This window comes from Peromyscus leucopus, chromosome X, assembly GCF_004664715.2.
Source record: "Peromyscus leucopus breed LL Stock chromosome X, UCI_PerLeu_2.1, whole genome shotgun sequence".
NCBI lineage: Eukaryota > Metazoa > Chordata > Mammalia > Rodentia > Cricetidae > Peromyscus > Peromyscus leucopus.
In genome coordinates, this window is record NC_051083.1 from 5,142,097 (window position 1) to 5,162,873 (window position 20,777).

The 20,777-nt window shown below is 45.6% G+C and overlaps 2 protein-coding genes across 2 annotated transcripts in view; both read left to right on the forward strand.

The window, feature by feature from the left end:
* Window positions 1-12: 12 nt before the first annotated feature.
* LOC114703917 (complement factor properdin) lies at window positions 13-6,110 on the forward strand. Its single transcript, XM_028884971.2, has 9 exons — window positions 13-537; window positions 625-775; window positions 2,161-2,336; window positions 2,751-2,921; window positions 3,052-3,243; window positions 3,462-3,635; window positions 3,861-4,052; window positions 4,195-4,306; window positions 5,837-6,110. The coding sequence occupies exons 1-9, from the start codon at window positions 474-476 to the stop codon at window positions 6,000-6,002; spliced, it is 1,398 nt and encodes a 465-aa protein (XP_028740804.1). The 5' UTR covers window positions 13-473; the 3' UTR covers window positions 6,003-6,110.
* A 4,313-nt stretch (window positions 6,111-10,423) lies between these two features.
* Syn1 (synapsin I) overlaps window positions 10,424-20,777 on the forward strand; it is a 48,954-nt gene continuing 38,600 nt past the window's right edge. Inside the window, 1 exon segment of the mRNA XM_028884905.2 lies at window positions 10,424-10,936. Within this exon segment, the coding sequence (XP_028740738.1) occupies window positions 10,560-10,936 (377 nt within the window). The 5' untranslated portion in view covers window positions 10,424-10,559.

The following is a 20,777-nucleotide window of genomic DNA, read 5'->3' on the forward strand; positions in this document are numbered from 1 at the left end:
GAAAATGAGCCAGCCATGGTGTGATATGCCTGTTCAAGACAAGCCTAGTCTACAAAGCAAATTTCAGGCCTGGTATGGCTACATTATAAAACTTTTTCTTAAAAAAAAGTAAGGAAAACTCAGGCTGAAAATTTAAAGTGACTTATCCAAGGTCATACACCCAGGTGGTTCTCCATACTTACAGGCTCCAATGCCCTTGAGTGAGAATTTGTCTCATACAAATTAATTGAAAACTAAGAGGTGTCTGGGTGGTGTGGGGTATTAGGTGGCAAAGATTGGGTGTCAGAAGCAGGAACAAGGGTGACACAGGAAATGGAAAGAGGAGGAGGCAGAGGGCTCAAGGGAGAGGTCAGAGCTAAAGAGGCCACACCCTCCCAGTTCATCCTGCGCTGGGTTCCTCTTTCCTGAGCAGAACAGCCCAGATTAAGCCAGGCCTCCTCTCTGTAAGAGAGTACAAAGACGTAGTGCTCAAAATGCTTGCTGGAATGCAAGCCCCTCAGTCGTTCCTGCTGCTACTGCTTACCCTGCCAGTCACAGGTAAGTGGATGAGGGCCCAGATGTCCTCCCAGGGATGCCCAGGTCAACCATACCTTGATTGTCCATTCTTCTCCCCTGATCTTACAGGTTCAGACCCTGTGCTCTGCTTTACCCAGTATGAGGAGTCCTCTGGCAAATGCAAAGGCCTCCTTGGGGGAGATATCAGTGTGGAAGACTGCTGTCTTAATGCTGCCTATGCCTTCCAAGAGCACGCTGGTGGTCTCTGTCAGGCATGCAGGTTCGGGGGAACCTGGGCTGAGCTCTATAATCCAGAACTGTACTCTCTCCCTGGAGCTTTTAAGAGTGCCCCCACCCAAGTCTTTCTCATGACCATAGCTCAGAGTTTCAAAACCTTGGCACTATTGCCATTTGGAGCTCTTTGTTGGGGGTATGAGTTCTGAGCATTGTTGGGTATTTTATAACATACCTGACCTTCCCCTAAGTGTTTTTAACAACTCCCTCCACTGGTTAACATTGGGAGTGGGGGTGTATCTGATTCTTTCACCTGCTTTTGGGACCCTTTTCCTCCTACTGGGTTGCCTCACCAAGCCCTGATAGGTTTGTGCCTAGTCTTGTTGTATGCTGTATTCAGTTGATATCCCTGGGAGGCCTGCTCCTTTCTGAAGGGAAACAGAAGGAGTGGGTCTCATGGGCTGGGGGTAGAGTGGAAAGAGAGGAAACTATAGTCGGAATGTATTGTATGAAGAGAATTGTTTTTAAAAGACAACCATAACTGACTCTAGAAACTGCTAAATGTCCCCTGATGGAGACAAAATCAGCCCTCATTGAAAAGTACCACTGTCAGAACTTCCTGTAAATATTGCAGGTGGGGTGCAACTTAGATATTTTTGGTTGTAGCTCCATTCTCCTAACTTATAACAGATGATACTTGAGTGCTTATTGTATATAGATCCATCATAGGAATGGAGGACCTTGGAGAAATTCTAAGGGCAATGCCCAAACCTTTATTTGTAATGACACATTCATTGTGCAATTCCTCTGTGGTAGTTTGATCTCTGAAAGAACCTCAAGTCTCCTAATCATGACGTCCAGTTTACATATGTTGAAACTTAATGTATTGTAGATATATTTTATGACTGCTTATTATGTACTCAGGGTAACACTGTAAAAATGGTGGGTTTGGAGATCTTGGAAAAGCAGCTCTGGGCCCCCAATCATGCTAACCGTTCATGTCTCTTTAGCACTAGCATGCACACCCAGTCCTGTGCAGGAGGCTAAGCATAGCTCTAGGATGTTTCTGAAGCTCCTGTTTTTCTAAGCACTTCCTGTCTGCCTGCAACTGTACAGGGTGGTGACCTATTGGGTTCTTGGCAGAAGTTCTGGGCTTTTAAAAAGTCCTTACATTTGCTTATTGTGTATGGCTTAGTCCCTGGGGGATTTCCAAGGCCCTTGTCATAAAGGGAAATGAAATTTATCATACACTTACTGTATACTAACATCTTCCTATTCAATCCCCCACCATCCCTAAGTGGTAAGTAGGTGCTCACTGTTTCATCTTGTATATTTACCCAGAACCCCTCCTGTACCAACCTGTACTCTTTAGTGTCCCACATGCCATCTTGTCAGTTCATACCAGTATGCAACATGAGCTCCTCTCTGTAGGTCCCCACGATGGTCACCATGGTCCTCATGGGCCCCCTGCTCGGTTACATGCTCTGAGGGGTCCCAACTGCGACACAGGCGCTGTGTGGGCAGGGGTGGGCAGTGCTCTGAGAAGGTGGCTCCTAGAACCCTTGAGTGGCAGCTACAGGCCTGTGAGGATCAGCCATGCTGTCCAGGTAAGGAACATCAGCAATGTGGGCATGCACTCTGTATTACCCAGCCCCAGGGCCAGAAGAATCAGTTCAGAGGCCCTGAGGACAGATCCGTGTGTGGCTTTAAGGGAAACTGAGGAGGCTGGGATTGCTGGAGGAAAATGCTTGGAAGTGATCACATTGACTTTAGTCTGAGTAATTTGTATTGTGAAAAGGGGAGAAATTAACTTTGACTTGATTTTGGAAGAAGACAGGCCATATCTGAAGCAGAGGGACGAGTATGAAGGCAACTGCCATAGTCTAGATAAGTAGTGCTGGTAGGCTAGGAATAGGAACAAGAGAACAAGAGCTAGGAGGACAGGGTTAGCTTATGTGGGACACACATAAAAGGAAGGAATCCTAAGTGCCACCCCTACCTCCCATCTTTTTCTCCCACAGAAATGGGTGGTTGGTCTGAGTGGGCACCCTGGGGGCCTTGCTCTGTCACCTGCTCCAAAGGAACCCAGACCCGTCAACGAGTATGTGACCACCCTGCTCCTAAGTGTGGGGGCCACTGCCCAGGAGAGGCCCAGCAATCACAGGCCTGTGACACTCAGAAGGTCTGCCCCAGTGAGTAAGGGCAGCCACAGGACATTGAAGGGGTACCCAGAATGGATCTATTGGGTTAGAGCAGAAAATTGCCAGGGAGAAAAGACTTGAGCACTCTTGACCACAGTTCATCCCTCCACTCCCACCACAGCACATGGGGCCTGGGCAGCCTGGGGCCCCTGGAGCCCCTGCTCAGGAACCTGCCTTGGCGGAACTCAAGAACCTAAGGAGACACGAAGCCGCACATGTTCTGCACCAGCGCCTTCCCACCAGCCCCCTGGGAAGCCCTGCTCAGGACCAGCCTATGAGCATCGGGGCTGCACTGGCCTGCCACCCTGTCCAGGTATGTAGTGATGAGGTCAGTGGCACAGAGCTAGTGGAGCATTGGATTTCTGGCAAAGATACTGTGACATTTAAAGGAATAGCATTCTTATACCATGTGATCACAAGCCCATCATTTGAAGACAATTTGCCTTGTGTTTAGAGGTGTCAGAGAGGGAAGCTGGGGTGTATGCATGATTAAGGTGGCCGGTCATTTTGCTTTCTTTCCCATTCTAACAGTGGCTGGTGGATGGGGGCCATGGGGCCCTGTGAGCCCCTGCTCGGTAACCTGTGGCCTGGGCCAGACCCTAGAACGACGAACATGTGATCGCCCTGTACCCCGTCATGGGGGCCTCTTCTGTGCTGGTGATGCCACTCGGGCCCACATCTGTAACACAGCCATGCCTTGCCCTGGTTAGCAACTCAGGAGGCACCATTCCCATTTCTAAGCCCCCTGCCCATCACTGCTGACCACTTCCTGCTGCCAAAGCCTTGTTCCTGCCTCTGATCCTCCTCTTCCTACCCTCATGCCTTGATTCACCTCCCACATCTGTTCACTCTTACTCCCTCCCATAGCCTTCATTCCTTCCCCTGAGGCTCTTTACTGGCTCCAAACCCATTTACCTCTTGTCTCTACAGTAAATGGGGAGTGGGAGGCCTGGGGGAAATGGAGTCACTGCAGCCGTGTGAACATGAAGTCCATCAGCTGTGAGGAAATCCCGGGCCAGCAGTCACGCACAAGGAACTGTAAAGGCCGCAAGTTTAATGGACAGCGATGTCCTGGGGAAAACCATGATATTCGACACTGCTATGACATCCATAACTGTGTCTGTGAGTAACCCACAGACAGTACTGTAAGGGTGGGCAGCCATGCAGTAGCAATGCTAGGGATCCTATGTCCCTGAAATCTCTTTTTCCCATTAAGACCTCCAGTTTTGACTATGACATTCTGCCCCCACCCTCCATACTGCAGTGAAAGGTTCATGGTCACAGTGGAGTACCTGGGGTCTCTGCACACCACCATGTGGACCCAACCCCACCCGTGTCCGCCAGCGCCTCTGCACACCTTTGCTTCCCAATTTCCCGTGAGTTGGGGGACATTGTATTCCTAGGAGGGGGTCATGATGCTGAAGAATGAGAAGAGAATTGGTTACACTGAGCTTCACCACTGCTTCAGAGGTGCCTGCCTTGCCAGTGCCATCTCTCAGCTTAGAGAAGAGGAGAGAAAGAATAGGAAAGGCAGTTGGAGAAGACTTCATGGCCTCTGTGCTCCTTGGTTACTAATGCAGTCATTCAGCAGTGCTTCCATGCACACAGTCTTTCATGTGGCCTTCCCCACTGAACTCTTAGTTAGCGTACTTTGACTTACTAAGTCACCCATACCTCCATTCATCCGCTCCACATTTCACTGCCCTGAGGTACTCCAAGGCCTCTTTAGCAACAGTTGCAGATAAAAGAACCCATATCTATGGACAGAAGGGACCCAGATGAGATGAGCTATGATAGAATCCATGTAAAAATGACAGGTAAGTGGCAATGAGACTATCACTGCTCCCTGGGCCTAGAAAGCTAATCAGACCTTTTTGGGCAGATGAGGATTGGGAGAAGCATTCCTGACATCCAAATTGTGAGCAGAGTCCTGGGCAGAGCTGATTAGCCACCCTAGGTGTTTATTGGACACCACAGTGGCCCCAGAAATAGAAAGAGAAAAGCTACCCATCCCTTCCTTACACCACAGAGGTCAAGATTTAGTGGCTCTTTTCACAGCTAGTGAGAAGCCTGTCACTGCGATAGGATCTCCCAGCTGTGGGTGTCACATTAGTTCCTCAAGAAGAGTTAGAGTCTATGTAGAGAAGAACCAATTGAGAGAATCTGGGTGAAAATTAATAGAGGGCTTGCCTACTAGAAGAAAGAATCTTGGCAAAAATCTTCCTGAATATTTAAGGTTCCATTTGGATAAAGTGGGGAAAGGTAGAGAAAAGAAAAGGGAGGGAGGAAGAGAAGAAAGAATGGTTTGGGATAAGGATTTAAGTTGAGTATGAGGAGAGAGAAGGGTGTGGAATTAAGAGTATTCCTATTACTGCCATTTTTTAGATGAGGGAAACAGGCACAGGAAGTTATCTTTTCTATTTCTTTATCAGAAATAGCCCAATATCACAGTTAGACATAGTGTTAGGTACATAGTGAGTTGTTAATCCAGGTGTGGTGGTTCAAACCTCTAATCCTAACTACTTGAAAGGCTGGAACCAAAATGACCACATGTTCAAGACCTTCCTAGGCTGCAGCATGAGTTCAAGGCTAGCCTGGGTAACATAGTGAGACTCTTTAAATAAATAGAAAGAGAGGGGATAGGTCAGTAGGAACTAAAAAAAAGAAGAAGAATGCTATGCTATGGGGTATGCTGGAGTATTTACCTAGTAAGTACAAGGCCCTAAGTTCAATCTCTAATACCACCAAAAAAGGTTTTGTTATGAGACTTGCTCATAATTCCCACATCTGGGAGGCTGAGGCAGGGAGATCATTGAGTTTGAGATCAGACTCAAAAAAAAAAAAAGTTTTTTCAATACATTGTTGCCTTCCCTGAGCTTCTCTCCATTGCTTCCCCAACACCCCAGGCCTACAGTTTCCATGGTCGAAGGTCAGGGTGAGAAGAATGTTACCTTCTGGGGAACCCCACGGCCACTGTGTGAGGAGCTACAGGGGCAGAAGCTGATGGTGGAAGAGAAACGGCCATGTCTACATGTGCCTGCCTGCAAAGACCCAGAGGAAGAAAAACCCTAAAATCCCTCAATAAACCAGCCTTTATAAACTCTTCTAAGATTCCTTAAAGAATGGGGGAAACCTGCCCCCTTTCCTTGATTGAAGCAATGAATTTTCTAGAGCAAAGTAGTAGTGGCCTGTTGTGAAATATTTTGTTCAATTGTGTTTGCAGCTTGGAAAGCAAGTGTCCAGACCCAGCCTGTCTTTGCCATGACTATAAGGGGGTGGGCTAGGAGACTGTTGACAGGGTGAGTTTTGTCATTGGCTGTTTACCTTGGCAGGAACTTTTTGATTGACCCATGTGCTATTTAGTTGCTATCTCTTACTTTATGAAATTCCCTAGGTTCCCACCCACACATCAGAGCCTCTCAGCTGGCAGCTCTGTGAACTGGGTGGGATGTGACCAGAGTTGGCACCCAGCTGAGAAAACACCTGCACCCACCCACTGAAAACAGCCTAGCTCCAACACCACAATTATCAATAACAAATAGCTGGAGGAAGGGGCATTGAGGAGGTGGTTATGATGCACTTTGAGCTGGGGCAGGGGCAAAGAGAAGCTAGAGTTAGCATCAGCCTGGAGGAACCCCCAAGACAAAAATCCAGGTGCATCTTTTTGTATTTGTTCATTTAACACTTTAGTGTATATGTATGCTAGAGATAAGTCTGAGCATCTGGGCTGGAGGAGGACTGGTAGAAGGCGAGGACATCTGAGAGTCTGAGCAGACTCAGAATAGGCATTCCTTTTGTTCAAACATGTATTCAATGCTTAACGCCTACTGTATACTAACAATAGTGCTGGGCATTGGGGACACAAGGAAAAAGAATCAGCTGCCCGTGCCTCCACAGTAATGGAAACAAACCTAGACACAAGTGTTCTTAGAATTTGCTCATTCGTTTACCATTCACTGAATGCTAAGCCCCTTCATGATAGAATTATGAAGGAATCATCATAGGGGTAATAATAGGCAAATTACTAAGAGCCAAGTAGTGTCTTAAGGCTTTCCATAGTGTGGATTCATTTAATCCACAATGAACCCAAAAGGGTCAATATTATCCCCCACTTTACAACAGAGACACTAGCACAGAAAAGTAATAAACTGGATATTTTTGAAACACCACACATGCAATAAGGTATTAAGTATTAGGGGCAGAGTTTGCAGCTTCATGCAGTAGGTGAAGGGGACCTTTTTGTGTGGGAGATTGGTGAGACCCAGAGTTTTGTCAGAATGTATAACACGAGTTGATGGGTAGAAGCGAAAACAAGTCCATGAGAACTTGGTCATCTTGGGAAGGCTGGGTCAAAGTGAGGTTTTATAGTTGCTACTACAGAGTGTAAGAGATATGTGTTTGCAAGAAAGTGGAACCTTGGCTGTGCATGCACTGTATGTGTATATATGCACTGTGAGGTACATAGCTCTGTAATGTAGACTTCCATAGCTTTTCGAGAATTAGGGCTATATTGGGTGTGTGGTTTAAGAGGTTATAACTGCACTAAAAGCATGAGGTGTGTGTGTGTGTGTGCGTGCTTACACTAGGGTGGCATGTGTAGGTATGTGTTATGGGCACAATACTGGCATGTTTAAGTTGCTGCTTACCAACACACAAGAAATTATTCTTAGACTCTTCTGTATGCCTATTCCTGTTGGAGAAGATGGTATGGAGATTTGCCTCTGCCTTGAAGAGTTAAGACAACCAGGAGGAGTGGGAGGCAAATTCCTCTAAAAGACAATGTACAAAAGTTAATTTCTGAAAACAGCCACCTAGGGGAAAAGGATGGCACTAGGAAGCTACAAGTACTAAGAGTCTGTGTTTCCCAGGAAGAGCCACAGTCAAGGTGGCTGTGTGGAGCCCTGATTTCAGGCCCAGAGGAGCCAAAACAGTCCTGAAGACCTGCAACTGCTCCTGAGTCACCAGAGAGGCCACCACAAACCATGCTCTTTTTTCATTAGCAATAGAATTACATATTTTAAAACATTAGAAATAGCCAATATGCAGGGAGCTCTTCATTTGAATTACCACAGAGCATCCTGCAAGAGGATGAGAAAGGATTGGCCAAGCAAAGGCCTGGAGCACAGACTAAAGCTGACTAGGTTGGAAGAGGGAGTAAAATGATGGCTTGGGAATGTTGAACTTGGGGACTGTAGGAACCTAGCAGGAAAGGGTTGGGCAAAGGTTAGGTGGAAACATGATTTCTGAAGATGAGATGATCACAGGCAGATTTGAGTACTAAATGGAAAGGCATTCCTGATGGGACTACAGCACTTGCAAAGGCACAGAGATTATGCCTCTCCTCTGGTTACCCCTTTTACAAATAAAGAAACCAACTCTCGTGAAGATTAAGTCACTTTTCCAACCATATGGTGGAGGCTGGTCTTGAGCCCAGCTATGTGACTCCAGATCCCACACTATTGCTGCCATGTTTAACAAACCATTAATTTAATGAATAAGGAATGAGCAAATGGCCAGGCATGGTAGTGCACACCAGGAATCTCCTTACTGGAGAGGCTGAGGCCAGCCTGTGCTACATAGCAAAGACCTGGTTTAAGAAGTCTTTCAGGCAAGAAACCCCAAATCTACTTGCATATCTCCTGCCAGGTTATTTGGTCCACTATCATTGTTCACTAGGGTCAATGACATATCCAATCATTCTGGCCCTATCCCTTACTACAGTCCCACTCTACTTTGTTATGAACACACTGGCACTGACTGTTACATCTTCCTGCCACATACACTGATCACAGTGAATGTGACTCTTTGAGGATGATTTGAAGTTCATGAATTCCCCTCATTTGCAAAGTGAAAATATTATCTTTCCAAAGAATTGTTTGAGAGTGGGATAAGCCAGTGTACATATAAACAAATAACTATGGATTTATAATTTTGCTGTAGCCAGGATCTTACAAGTTGACACATACCACTGTATGGGTTACTGTCTTAGTCAATGTTCTATTGCTGTGAAGAGGTACCATGACCAAGGAAATTCCCATAAGAAAAAAAAATTAATTGTTTACAGTTTCAGAGGTGAGTCCATTATCATCATGGTGGGGAGCATGGTGGCAGGCACACAGGCTTGATGTCAGAAAAGTAGCTGAAAGCTACATGCTGAGCTACAGGCAAGAGAGAGAGAGACTGGGCTTGGCATGGGCTTTTGAACCCTCAAAGCCCACCCCCAGTGACACACTTCCTCCAACAAAGCCACACCTCCTAATCCTTTTAATCCTTTCAAATAGTGCCACTCCCTGATGACTAAACATTCAAATATATGAGCCTATGGGGGTCTTATTATTATTATTCAGACCACCACAATTACCTTACTATTTCATATGAAAATATTCTTTGGCTTCCTCTCTGCAAAGTTCTTATATGTAGAGGAAGACAGCCATGGACACTGATGACACTGGGTCTGGGCTATGTCCAGAGCCGAAGAATGAGGAAGTGTAGACTAAACGGGCATCTGCGAAGGAGGCTGGATACAGATCAGGGCTAGCCAGCGCTGCAGGCAATGTTTCTGCATTGCATACCCAGGGTTTCCATGCTCATCTGGGAGCATGTGGTTTCTCTAGATGTGTATACTTGTTGAAACTCTCTGGGTGTTTGTGTGTCAATGTGTTGCCTGTGTATATAATGTGTGCTCAATATGCTCATGTGTGTTACCTTGGACTTGTGTGTCTGTATATATACCTGGATGCCTGTGTGTTTTATGATGTACATATACCCTGTGTCTTTCCTTACTTTTTCTATGTGTGTTATTTTCCCTGTGTTTCTTCAGGTTCTCACCACCAAGGGCAAGGATATGTACACTACCCAAGTGTCTACCTCTGCCTATCTGGTGATGTTTACACCACCCCCATGCTCTTTTCTTTGTGAGACACTGTGGATGCAGGAGACAGGTCTCGCCAGGAATGCTGCAGTAAAGAGAATTTCTACTTTTATTGTCCCCTCTGAGTGTGCCTCTACCCCCACTCGCACCCACAAAATACCTTCAGTGAAAATCAACACTGGAAACGAAGTATCTGGGGAGGATAACTGTATGAGAGCAAGAGAGCCTAAGGATCAGAAAGAGGCAGCTAAATGGGATGGGGTCGTGGGGAGGGAGCTTCCTTACTAAGGGTCCGAACCCTCCGGACAAGAACCCCACCCCCACTCCCCAAATTGCGCATCCCCTATGCGAGGGGGGAGGGGAAGAGGATGCGGCGTGGCGCGTGCGCAGTGTAGGATTCAGCACCGCGGACAGAGCCTTCGCCCCCGCCGCCGGCGCGCTTCACCACCTCCCCCAACACCGAGGGCGGGCTGACGTCACTCGCCAGCCCTCCCCAAACTCCCCTTCCCCGCTGCCTTGGTCGCGTCCGCGCCACCGTGGGTCCAGTCGGGCTGCACCACGAGAGGCGCGAGATAGGGGATTGCGGGCGCGACCATACGCGCTGCTGCGGCGGAGCCTCGGCGCTGCCTCAGTCTGCAGCGGGCAGCAGAGGAGTCACATCGTGCGGGAGAGCGCCGCTGAGCTCCTGGGCCCCACGCGCTCCGCCCCCGCGACCCACGGACCCACTGCCCCTTGGACCCCTGCCCCAAAACGCCACCATGAACTACCTGCGGCGCCGCCTGTCGGACAGCAACTTCATGGCCAATCTGCCAAATGGGTACATGACAGACCTGCAGCGTCCGCAGCCGCCGCCGCCGCCGCCCTCGGCCGCCAGCCCTGGGGCCACGCCCGGCTCCGTGACCACCACTGCCGAGAGGGCCTCCACAGCCGCGCCAGTGGCCTCTCCGGCAGCCCCTAGTCCCGGGTCCTCGGGGGGCGGTGGCTTCTTCTCGTCACTGTCCAACGCGGTCAAGCAGACCACAGCAGCCGCAGCCGCCACCTTCAGCGAGCAGGTGGGCGGCGGCTCTGGGGGCGCAGGCCGTGGGGGCGCCGCCGCCAGGGTGCTGCTGGTCATCGACGAGCCGCATACCGACTGGTAAGCTGCTGTTGCGCCTCCTCCAGGGCCTGGGTCCCCAGATGTTTCTACAGTGAATGAGCAATTATAGAGCGTCACCCAATTACTTCCTTTTAATGATTAAGCTCAACCCTTCCTTTACGCTCTGCTTTTACCTCCTCCAAACTAAAATGGGCACAAGGAGCAATTTTCTGTTGTCTATACCTCTTCCCCAATCCTCATTCCCAAAAGCCTTTGGCTTCAATATATGCAGAAAGCTTTCAAAGGCCAAATGTGCCCTGCCCAACTCTTGACGGGAAGGTCTCTTCCCTACTGAGTCTTGTAAACATTTATTCAGTACTTGCAGTATACCTCACTGAAGAACTCTTCCCTTGGGGTCTTTGCCTTTAATGACTTACATGAGCATGTTTTGAGAGCATGATTCACGCCCTGTTATCCTCACTCTTTGCCCTAAGGCCTCTCTAGTGGATCTTGTGAACATGTATCCAGTTGATGCTGTATCCCATCCCAGAAGACCTCTTCAAAGACCTTTCAACCCTGTCTGTAAACAGTAATTGAGTAGTGCCTGTTGTATATTTCACCCCGGTTTCTCATCACACGCTTTGCCTCGAAAGGATCCTATGAACCTTGACTGAATGCCTTCTATGTATTCCAAGTCTAGGTGCGTGCTCTGAAGGGTCGTTCTCTGAAAGGTCCAAGCTCTGAAGGGTGCGGTGCGTTCTCCGAAGGATCTAAGAGGCGTTAAATGTTTGTCGTGTACCATCCCTAAACCCACCTCAAACGAATCATTTTCCAAGTGTGAATTCTGTGAGCATTTTCAAGCTTCCTGTGTATGATTCACTGGCAGTCTCTCCTCAATGACCTTTTCCTATAATGAACCTAGAAGACTTTTATCGAGTGCTTCCTGTATCTCCTGTTCTCCAGACACTTTTTCAAAGACCTTTGGTGGATCCATTCAGTATTGATCAGTTCCCCAAAATGTGATCCTTGTCTAAAGGTTCTTTCCTTTAGTATATCCAGCAAGCATCTGTTGAATGCCAGCTGTATATCCCACTCCCAAACCTTTATCCAATGCCTTTTCCTTCAGAGGCTTCCATCAGCATGTACTGAGCACCTTTTGCATGACCCAGCCAAAGGTCTTTCCACAAAGGTCTATGATAAGAGTTAATCCAGTGCTCAAATATTTAATACTTGCTGTGGGCACCACTTGGGTCACTTTTGCCAAAGGCTTTTTCTTTCCATCCCTCCTAAGAGCATTTATGGAGCACTTGCCCTTCACCTTCTCCACAAAAATCTTCCTTGCATGAAAGGAGAACTGTGCTTGCCTAGATCAAATTTCTGCACCCTTTCCCCCTTTCCATGGGGCTTTTCCTCCAAGAATCCGGTGCATAGTTATCAAACAATTCTGCATTCATCCCTAGCCTTCCTCACCAAAGGTCATTTGTGAATAGTCAGTGAACACTGATTTCTTGTCCTCTCTGAGCTCCAGTCTGTGACCTTCCTCCAAAGACCCTTTCCTTCAGTGGCTCCCAGAAACATTTATTGAGATCTCCTGTGTGTTTATGCCTGCTCCTCAGCTACCTTTACCAGTAGTGGTAAAGGCAGTCAGCACCTATGCAGTACCTGTTGTGTATAGAGAGTACATTTCCCTTCGTTATCCCTAGGAGAACCTGCCCCCAACCACAAAGCCTGTCCTCCAAGCTTTCCTCCAATTAACCCAGAACCTGGTATATAAGAATTGTCCCTTTCCCATTCACTTCAGTACCACCTAGGATTCTCTCTTCCCAACCTTAAGCCCATACACCAAAAGACTGTTAGTCTATTTAAGCCAGTCAACACTTTCTGAGAACCAACTATATGAGTCAACCCCAGTCTCCTCTTTCCAGGTCTCTGGAAGTTGCTGCCACTGCCTTAACAGCTCACTCTCCAGAGATCTGTTTCAGTCAAAATGTATTGAGTACCATCTGTTGACTAATTTAATCATCCCTCCCTCATAAGCCCTTAACATGCCATCCTTTCTATTTAAGCCTTTTAATCCATTCTACAGATAGTTATTGTATATTTTCTATGTAACAGAATGTGGGATGTAGTTGGTAAGCACTTCTCCATACTAGAAGAACCCTCCCTCAGCTCCCCTTTCTTCTAATCCCAACCACTAGCTGAATTTCCTATAACTTTTCCTACTTATCCCCATCAGCATTTAATGTGCACATGTTATGTACTTTGAAGAACACATTTCCCCACCTTAAAATCCAATTTCCCCCATTATTCTGACTAGGTCCTGCCCCCTACCCACGCACACACTACGTAGGCATCTCCTCAGCAGTCCTTCCCCTCACCCATCAATCCAGAAAGCACTTATTAATCTCTTGCTGTATTCTGTTCATGTAACCACATTCTCATCAATGCAGCAAGCTGTTCCACTTTTCCTCCAGCAACCCTTAAAATGTGTATTGAGCACAGTTCATGATTCCTTCACTATAAGCTGTGCCCCAGGGCACTGTCATTTTGGCTCCATTTGCTTTATTGAACTTAGCAAACATTAATGCGGCCTGTACTACATATTGGTAGATGTTTCTTCTCTGCTTCAACCCTACAGACAGATTATTTAATTGATTTTCCCCCAGTTTCTCAGCTGAATGCTGGTGTCCATTCCCCTTTCTGTAATTGTAATCTAATGCCTTCTATTTTTCTTCTAATCTCCAGCAAACTTTTATTGAGTACTTACTAAACTCAGCAAAAGACTCGTCCCCCTCTCCCTCAGCATCCCAGAAGCCCCCATTTATTCCAACAGCTCCTTCAGTCTTTCTCTGCTAGTCAATTTGGCAAATATTCATTTAGTGTCTGCTAGGTATGTAGTGACGTGGATAGAAGGAGAGAGCCTAAGTATACCAAGCTCAATATAGAAACAGAAATTTCAGACTTGCAGAACCATGAAATCTTTGAGGATTTCAGGTTGGAATAAAAGGAGTTTTACAATTTTGTGATAAATGCATACCTATGTATAGCCTGGTGCCATCTCTCCAGTCTTCACCACCCTTCTTTCTTTCTTTCTGAGCCTCCATGCTTTGAAGTTGCATCCTCTAAGTTGAGAGGATTTAATTTTTTTAATATTTTAAGGCATGGTCTCCCTATGTAGCCCAGGCTGGCCTTGAACTTGTGATTCTGCTGCATCCACCTCATAAGAGCTAGGATTTATAGGAATGTGCCACTATACTCTGCCCCATCTCTTCTTTTTAGAGATAATTTTGTCCAGTGTTTTTCAATCTGTGGGTCACCTATTGCCCATGACCAGCATTCCACTTTCTATGTAAAGCAAGATAAATGAAAATAGAGAACAGAATATGTTTTACATAGTAATCAATTATCTAATAAGTCTGTTATTCCAATAATATATACAATATATTATGTATACTATATATTGTATATGACATAGACTACATATTGCATGTGCTACATAATGACTTTATATCGTATAATGAATCTACAAGTATAGGATTTTCTTCACAAAATGGAATAAAATAGAACAGGAAATACAAAACCACATTGCATATAGTAATTATTTACCAAAACTTTTTTTTGAGAGAAAGACAGAGCCTTGCTATGTAACCCAGACTGACTTCAAACTCATGATCCTCCTGTCTACATCTCCCAAGAGATGGACTACTAATATATAGAACTATGGCCAGTTGAAACTTTAATGCCAATTATATATGTATACTTATGCATATTCTACTAAACATTCTAGAGACATGTATGATATATATTTTATATGCTCTATATTATATAAGGCATCCTGTTTGTCATAAAACATATGGGTCTTATATAATGTGTGTGTGTGTATGTGTGTGTGTGTGTGTATAGCATGAGTTATTATGTAAATATGTATATAGTGAGTTATGTAAACTGTGTTTCTTATTGTGGCTTCTTTTCTTAGATAGACTTCCCTGGAGACCCTTCACCTTCAGCTAGCACCTCTGTTGGTCTCAGTGGCTTACTTGGTGGGTGATCCATTCCTTCATCTTTGAAGGATCCCTGAGCCTGTGTCCCCACACCTGACTCTGACTGCTTCCTTGTCTACTTACCATGAAAGCTGAACAAGGAGTTCCAACAGTTGCCAAAGTGGATGGCCTGGGTGCCAAATCTGCTCCTTACTGCCCCCAGTGTGTACCAACAGCCCTACCTCCTCCTTCCTAGCAATCAATGTTACATTCTTCTGCTAGTGGCTTCTCTTTACTTATCAAAAGAAACCTGAAGTGCCCAGGTGGTGATCATAGCTTAGAGTTTAATGGGATTCTTGCTATATCCCCTGATAGTAGTATCCCCCTGTTGGAGAACCAGGACCTCTAACCTTGCAGAAACCTGAAGGAACAGGAAGCACAGATTCTAAAAGTGGATCACTGGGATTGATGGTAAGCTGGGCTATTCCCATTGTGACCTCTGACTTACCAGATTCATGTGTTCTACCTATTAGAAGAACAGCATATAGAATGGTCATGGACTGAGGGTTTGCACTGCCTTTAGGAAGGTAATGCCCATTCTTACATGGTGTCATCTCCAAAATGAGGTCATACCTATGGTTTCATTCTCTCAGGCCAGCAGCCTCTGGGTGGTGTGTTATAGAACCTCACTGGTTGATTCCATAGTCATAGGCCACTTTTGCACCTCTTTGCCTTCCGTTACTTTGTTATGACATGTGTAGTTTGGTTTGCTACAGTGTTATATGGGATCCCATGCTTCTGAGAATCAAGTATTGTTTAAACCTTTGGACAGCGATGCTTGCTAGTCTTAGTCAGAAAATGAAAAGGCAAACCACACATGAAAATTACTAGTCAAAATGGATCACCATTCTTTCCAACATAGAAGAAGCCCAATGCAGTCAGCTTGTCCCAAGTGGCTGGTTAGTCTTGAAGTATGGTGTCATATCAAAGATTCAATGTTGATCTCTTTTGTTGGAAACTGGAAACTCCACACATAGCTTTTATCTCTGCTGCTATTGCCATTTCATTCGTGTGCCCATCTGCTAGCACTGGGATGGTTCATTAAAGACTGGCTGACATCATCTGGATGACTCATCCTATCTACTTGGTTGCCTAGTACCACTACCATGGTGGATGACGCCTAGTGGGTGTTAGCACACAGTACAAAGATCTTCACTCCTCCCTTTTTGCCCACTCCCATATGTTCATGCACAGTGCTGTACCTCAGTTCTCCTTGTCAAGATCTTCCAGTCATTTTCCTTCCTAGTCCCTGAACAACCAGACAAGCTACTCAACATTGTCCATAAATATCTAACTTTATTATTTGGTGGGTGTGGCCTCACTCCACTCATAATGAGCTATTTTGGGTGCATATTCACTTGGTGTCCTATGGTCAAGCATTCTATCTTTTTTTTTTTTTTTTTAAGATTTATTTATTTATTATGTATACAGTATTCTGCTTGCACATATGCCTGCAGGCCAGAAGAGGGCACCAGATCTCATTATAGATGGTAGTGAACCGCCATGTGGTTGCTGGGAATTGAACTCTGGACCTCTGGAAGAGCAGCCAGTGCTCTTAACCTCTGAGCCATCTCTCCAGCCCCCAAGCATTCTATCTTTATCAGAGAGAAATTCTGCAATGGAATCTGTTTTTCAGCCAGAATGTAATTTAGCCAGGCATGGTGGGTGGCACATTCCTGCAATCTGAGATCAGTGAGCTAAGGTATAAGGATCCATAGTTTGATGCCAGCCTGGGCTACATAGCAAGTCTCAAAACAGATGAGGCTACATAATAAAACCCTATCTCAAATACAACAACCACAAAGGTATCTAAGCCCCTACTGCAGATGACATGGCCTAGCTCCAGAACCCCATGAGTCTCATACTTAGGCTTCTCATAGGCTCCACACTGCATCCATCTCCAATACTGACACCCCTGGTATCAGAGGACTTGCCAGGTCAAATGGGTTAAGTTGAAGGATTGTTATATCATATCCTGAATCTGCCACAGACCCCTCTTATGCTACTCAGAGCTGACAACTTCACATGTCACCTGAAACATGGATGCAGATGTAAAATATGATGTTTCCAGAACTTGAAAGAAGCCTGCCTTCTGTTTTAACAGTAGAGGGCATGAAATGCAAAGCTTTGCTCTATTCAGTGGAAGTGTTGTCTTGGCATGTTTTTGGTCACTGGGTCCCTAAAAATATTACTAATATGATAGGTCCCTGGGTCTTTGAATGGTTTCTCTCCCACCCTCTCAAGCTCATGAGAGACATGGTCTTACTATATAACCTAGAACAACCTGGAACTCACTAGGTATCCTAGGCTAGCCTCAAATTCATGATCCTCCTGCTTTAGGCCTCTGAGTGCTGTGCTACCATCCCCACCTTAGATCACATGTGTCTTATCAAAGCAATATGCTAACCATCTTTTATTCATCTTGCATAATCAGTATGATGTAACTGATATAATGGTTCAATGTGATATTCTCTGGGATGTCCAGATGGTCCAGATTCCTTTGGACTATATTATAAGTGTAGGTTGAGAGAAAGAAAATAGCCCTATGGAAAACCCATCGACAAATATTGTCAAAACCATGTGAACTGTTTCTGGTCCTCTTTTCTAATCAGAATTGAAGAAGTACATTTGCCAAATTGATGGCTGCCTGTCATACCTGATATATTATTAATCTATAATAATGATAACATGTCCAGTATGGTAGCTGCAAACAGAGGTACTAATTAGTGACATTTGCAGCAGTCAACAAAAATTCTCTGGATCTGTCCAGTCTCCTCAGAGACACAACTGGTTAATGCATTGGAGATATGATGAGACAAGTGCCCTTGCAGCATTTCCAGATCTTTCTGACTGGTCCCATTTTCTAACATCTCCTCCAAATTTCTTTTGATTTACTGTTGTTTTGTTCTGGTTTCTTTTCCAGTGCTGGGGTTGAAATCCAGAACCCCATGCATATTAAGCAAGTGTTCTGCCACTGAGCTATACACCCAGCCCTGATTTACTGCTTTGGTAGGGGCATGAAGGTGCCATATCAGAAGCTACTCTTTTGACTTCTCCTCTTCAATAACTGTTATCCCGCTGGGGTCAGTCATGGAAATGAACATTAGGGTGTCTCTGGGTCCAGGGGACTCACTGTGAGCAGGATCTAGTTATTAGTCAGTTTTCCAGGGTAGTAGTTTGGAGTGGATCCTGAGCAGAGTAGGCATTGACAAAGGTACATGCTTCATTCAAGGCCTTTTGCATTGTTTCCATCAGAGGGAAGGTTTCTATGTAGTAAGAGTGAGTAGACTGCTTCTGCTGGTATAGTGGGTTCAGGCAGGTCTTGTAAGTTCAGGATGTTTAACTGCATCTATCCATGTATCCTTGTCCCACACCTTAGGGTACCACTCCTGTCCTGTCCACTATACTTAAATCCTGAGCCTGGTCTTCCCTTCTGTTAGCTCTCTGGCTGCAGGTTAAGGTTTCTTTAAAAAGAGCCAGGGGCATCCTCTGCCTTTCATAGTTTGCCTTGAATTGGTAGTTATTCACTGTCAATATATCAGATCTGTCTGCAGTTAACCAGTGCCATTAAGCAAACAGTTACTCCAATCTGGTTGCAATTTCCCTTACATCTGGCAAGTGTCAAAGATATTTCACCAGCTGCTTCACTTTCCTCCACAAGATTCCTAATTTTTTAGTTTTTGTTTTTTTCAAGACAGGGTTTCTCTGTGTATTTAGAGCCTGTCCTGGAACTCGATTTGTAGACCAGGCTGGCTTCGAACTCACAGAGATCCGTCTGCCTCTGCCTCCCGAGTGAGTGCTGGGATTAAAGACGTGCACCACCACTGCCCGGCATCCTATTGCATTAAGAAAAGTCATTGCTGCTCCCAAATACCAGGGGCCCATTGTGTCACTCTTCATCACTCAAGAAAAAATACCATATTTCATCTTTTGTCATTGTGACACCTCCAATGTCATTGGGCCTGCCACATAATATGGCATCCTCCTTGCAATACAAACTGGGCCTGCTACAGAGGAATTTATATGGCTGCAGTGTATTATGGGCTATCTGTACTACATCTCCTGCCACTCAGAGTGCTCACTTTCAACATGGTGCTGGATGACCCAGCTACAGAATCATGTTAAGAGTCTTCTTCTGTACTTTGACTCCTACCTATAGCCCAGTGTTATAGGTTGACTTCCTGGAACAGACTCAAGAGGCAGAGATTTTCATGCAGAAGCCCTACTGGGTATGTCTTTTGCACCAACACTGTAAAGAGTATATAGGATTGAGCAGAGAAGAAGCTAGGATATAGGTCAGAGGCCTCAGCTGTTCCTAGGGGGTGTAGAGACATCCCTTCACAGTCAGCCTAGAATGAGGCAAAGAGTCTAGCCTTCTGTCATAGTTAGGGTTATCATTGCTATGATGAAACACCATGACTAAAAGCAAGTTGGAAAGGAAGGGTTTACTTGGCTTACACTTCCATATTGTAGTCCATCATTGAAAGAAGTCTGGGCAGGAATTCAAAGAGGGCAGGCCATGAAGGAGTGCTGGGTGGCTAGCTCTCTGTAGCTTGTTTGGCCTTCTTCCTTCTTCCTATTTTTTTTAATTTTTCAGAGTTTTTTTTTAATAGTCAAATACAGAGGTCTAGTTCATTTCAGCTCCTTCACTGCTACACCAGGGGTTCAAGCTTCTCTGCCTTCTCCTTGTCTATGATGACCAGGGTGTAAAGGTATCTGCTACAGAAAACCTTGAACTTCACATTGTCATCATTATCATCCTTCTTTTTTGCTTGTTTATTTGTTTTTTGAGACAGGGTATCTCTGTGTAACAGCCCTGGATGTCCTGGAACTCACCTTGTAGATGAGGTTGGCCTCAAACTCACAGAGATCCTCCTGCTTCTACCTCCCAAGTGCTGAGATTAAAGGCATGCACCACTGCCAGGTCTCCTTGTTCTTCTTGATCTTGATGGATTTTTCATGCTTCTGCTGGGCTGTGAGCAGAAAGTCCTTGATTTCCTCAATTTTCCAAGGTGTGGGGACAGGCATTGTTGACCATGCTCAAAAAAATGTGGCAGAACCAAAGAGTACACAAAAACTAGCCTGCTTTCTTATAAAACCCAGGACCTCTAGCCCAGGAGTAGCACCATCAACATTGGGCTGGGCCATCCTATATCAATCACTAATTAAGAAAATGCCCTACAGGTTTGCCTACAGCCCAATCTTATGGAGATATTTTCTCATTTGAAGCTCCTTTCTCTCTGATGACTTTAGCTAGTGTCAAGTTGATGTAAACTATCCAGCACACCTTCATACCCACTTTGAGACCAGAAATAGGTCAGGGTCTAAGCTCAAGAAATTAAGTGTTGCTGGGCATAGTGGCTCGCACCTTTAATCCAAGCACTTGGGAGGCAGAGGGAGGCAGATCTCTATGAGTTCAAGGTCTACAAAGCAAGTTTCAGGCCATCCAGGGCTACACAGTGACAGAGAAATCTTGTCTCAGAAAAAGAAAGAAAGGAGGGAGGGAGAGAGGGAGGAGAGAGGGAGGGAGGGAGGGAGGGAGGGAGGAAATTGGGTGTCACCTTGGCCAAGGCAATTCCTTATAGCAGAAGACAATTCTCAATGGAGACAAAGCCATGATCTGTCAAAGGGACCAAGACTTTTTGGCTCCAAACAGGAGCTTGAGCAGAAACTACAGTAGCCCCTACACTTACTGTCAAAAAACAAACAAGCAAACAAACAAACTGAAACAGACACAGAGAGAGAAAGAGACACAGATGGAAGGGGACAGAAACTCAAAAGAAAGAGACAATATACAGAGAAAAAGGAAAAACAAATAGCTGTTCCTGCGTCCACACTAGTGAAGCCAACAGAACCCACTC

What these genes read in the sequence shown, in the direction of transcription:
- LOC114703917 (XM_028884971.2), top strand. Translation starts at nt 474, where the DNA reads ATGCTTGCTGGAATGCAAGCCCCTCAGTCGTTCCTGCTGCTACTGCTT. An exon ending in TGGCCTGCCACCCTGTCCAG is followed by an intron (nt 3,244 to 3,461) that starts GTATGTAGTGAT and finishes CCATTCTAACAG; the next exon opens with TGGCTGGTGGATGGGGGCCA. An exon ending in TGACATCCATAACTGTGTCT is followed by an intron (nt 4,053 to 4,194) that starts GTGAGTAACCCA and finishes TCCATACTGCAG; the next exon opens with TGAAAGGTTCATGGTCACAG.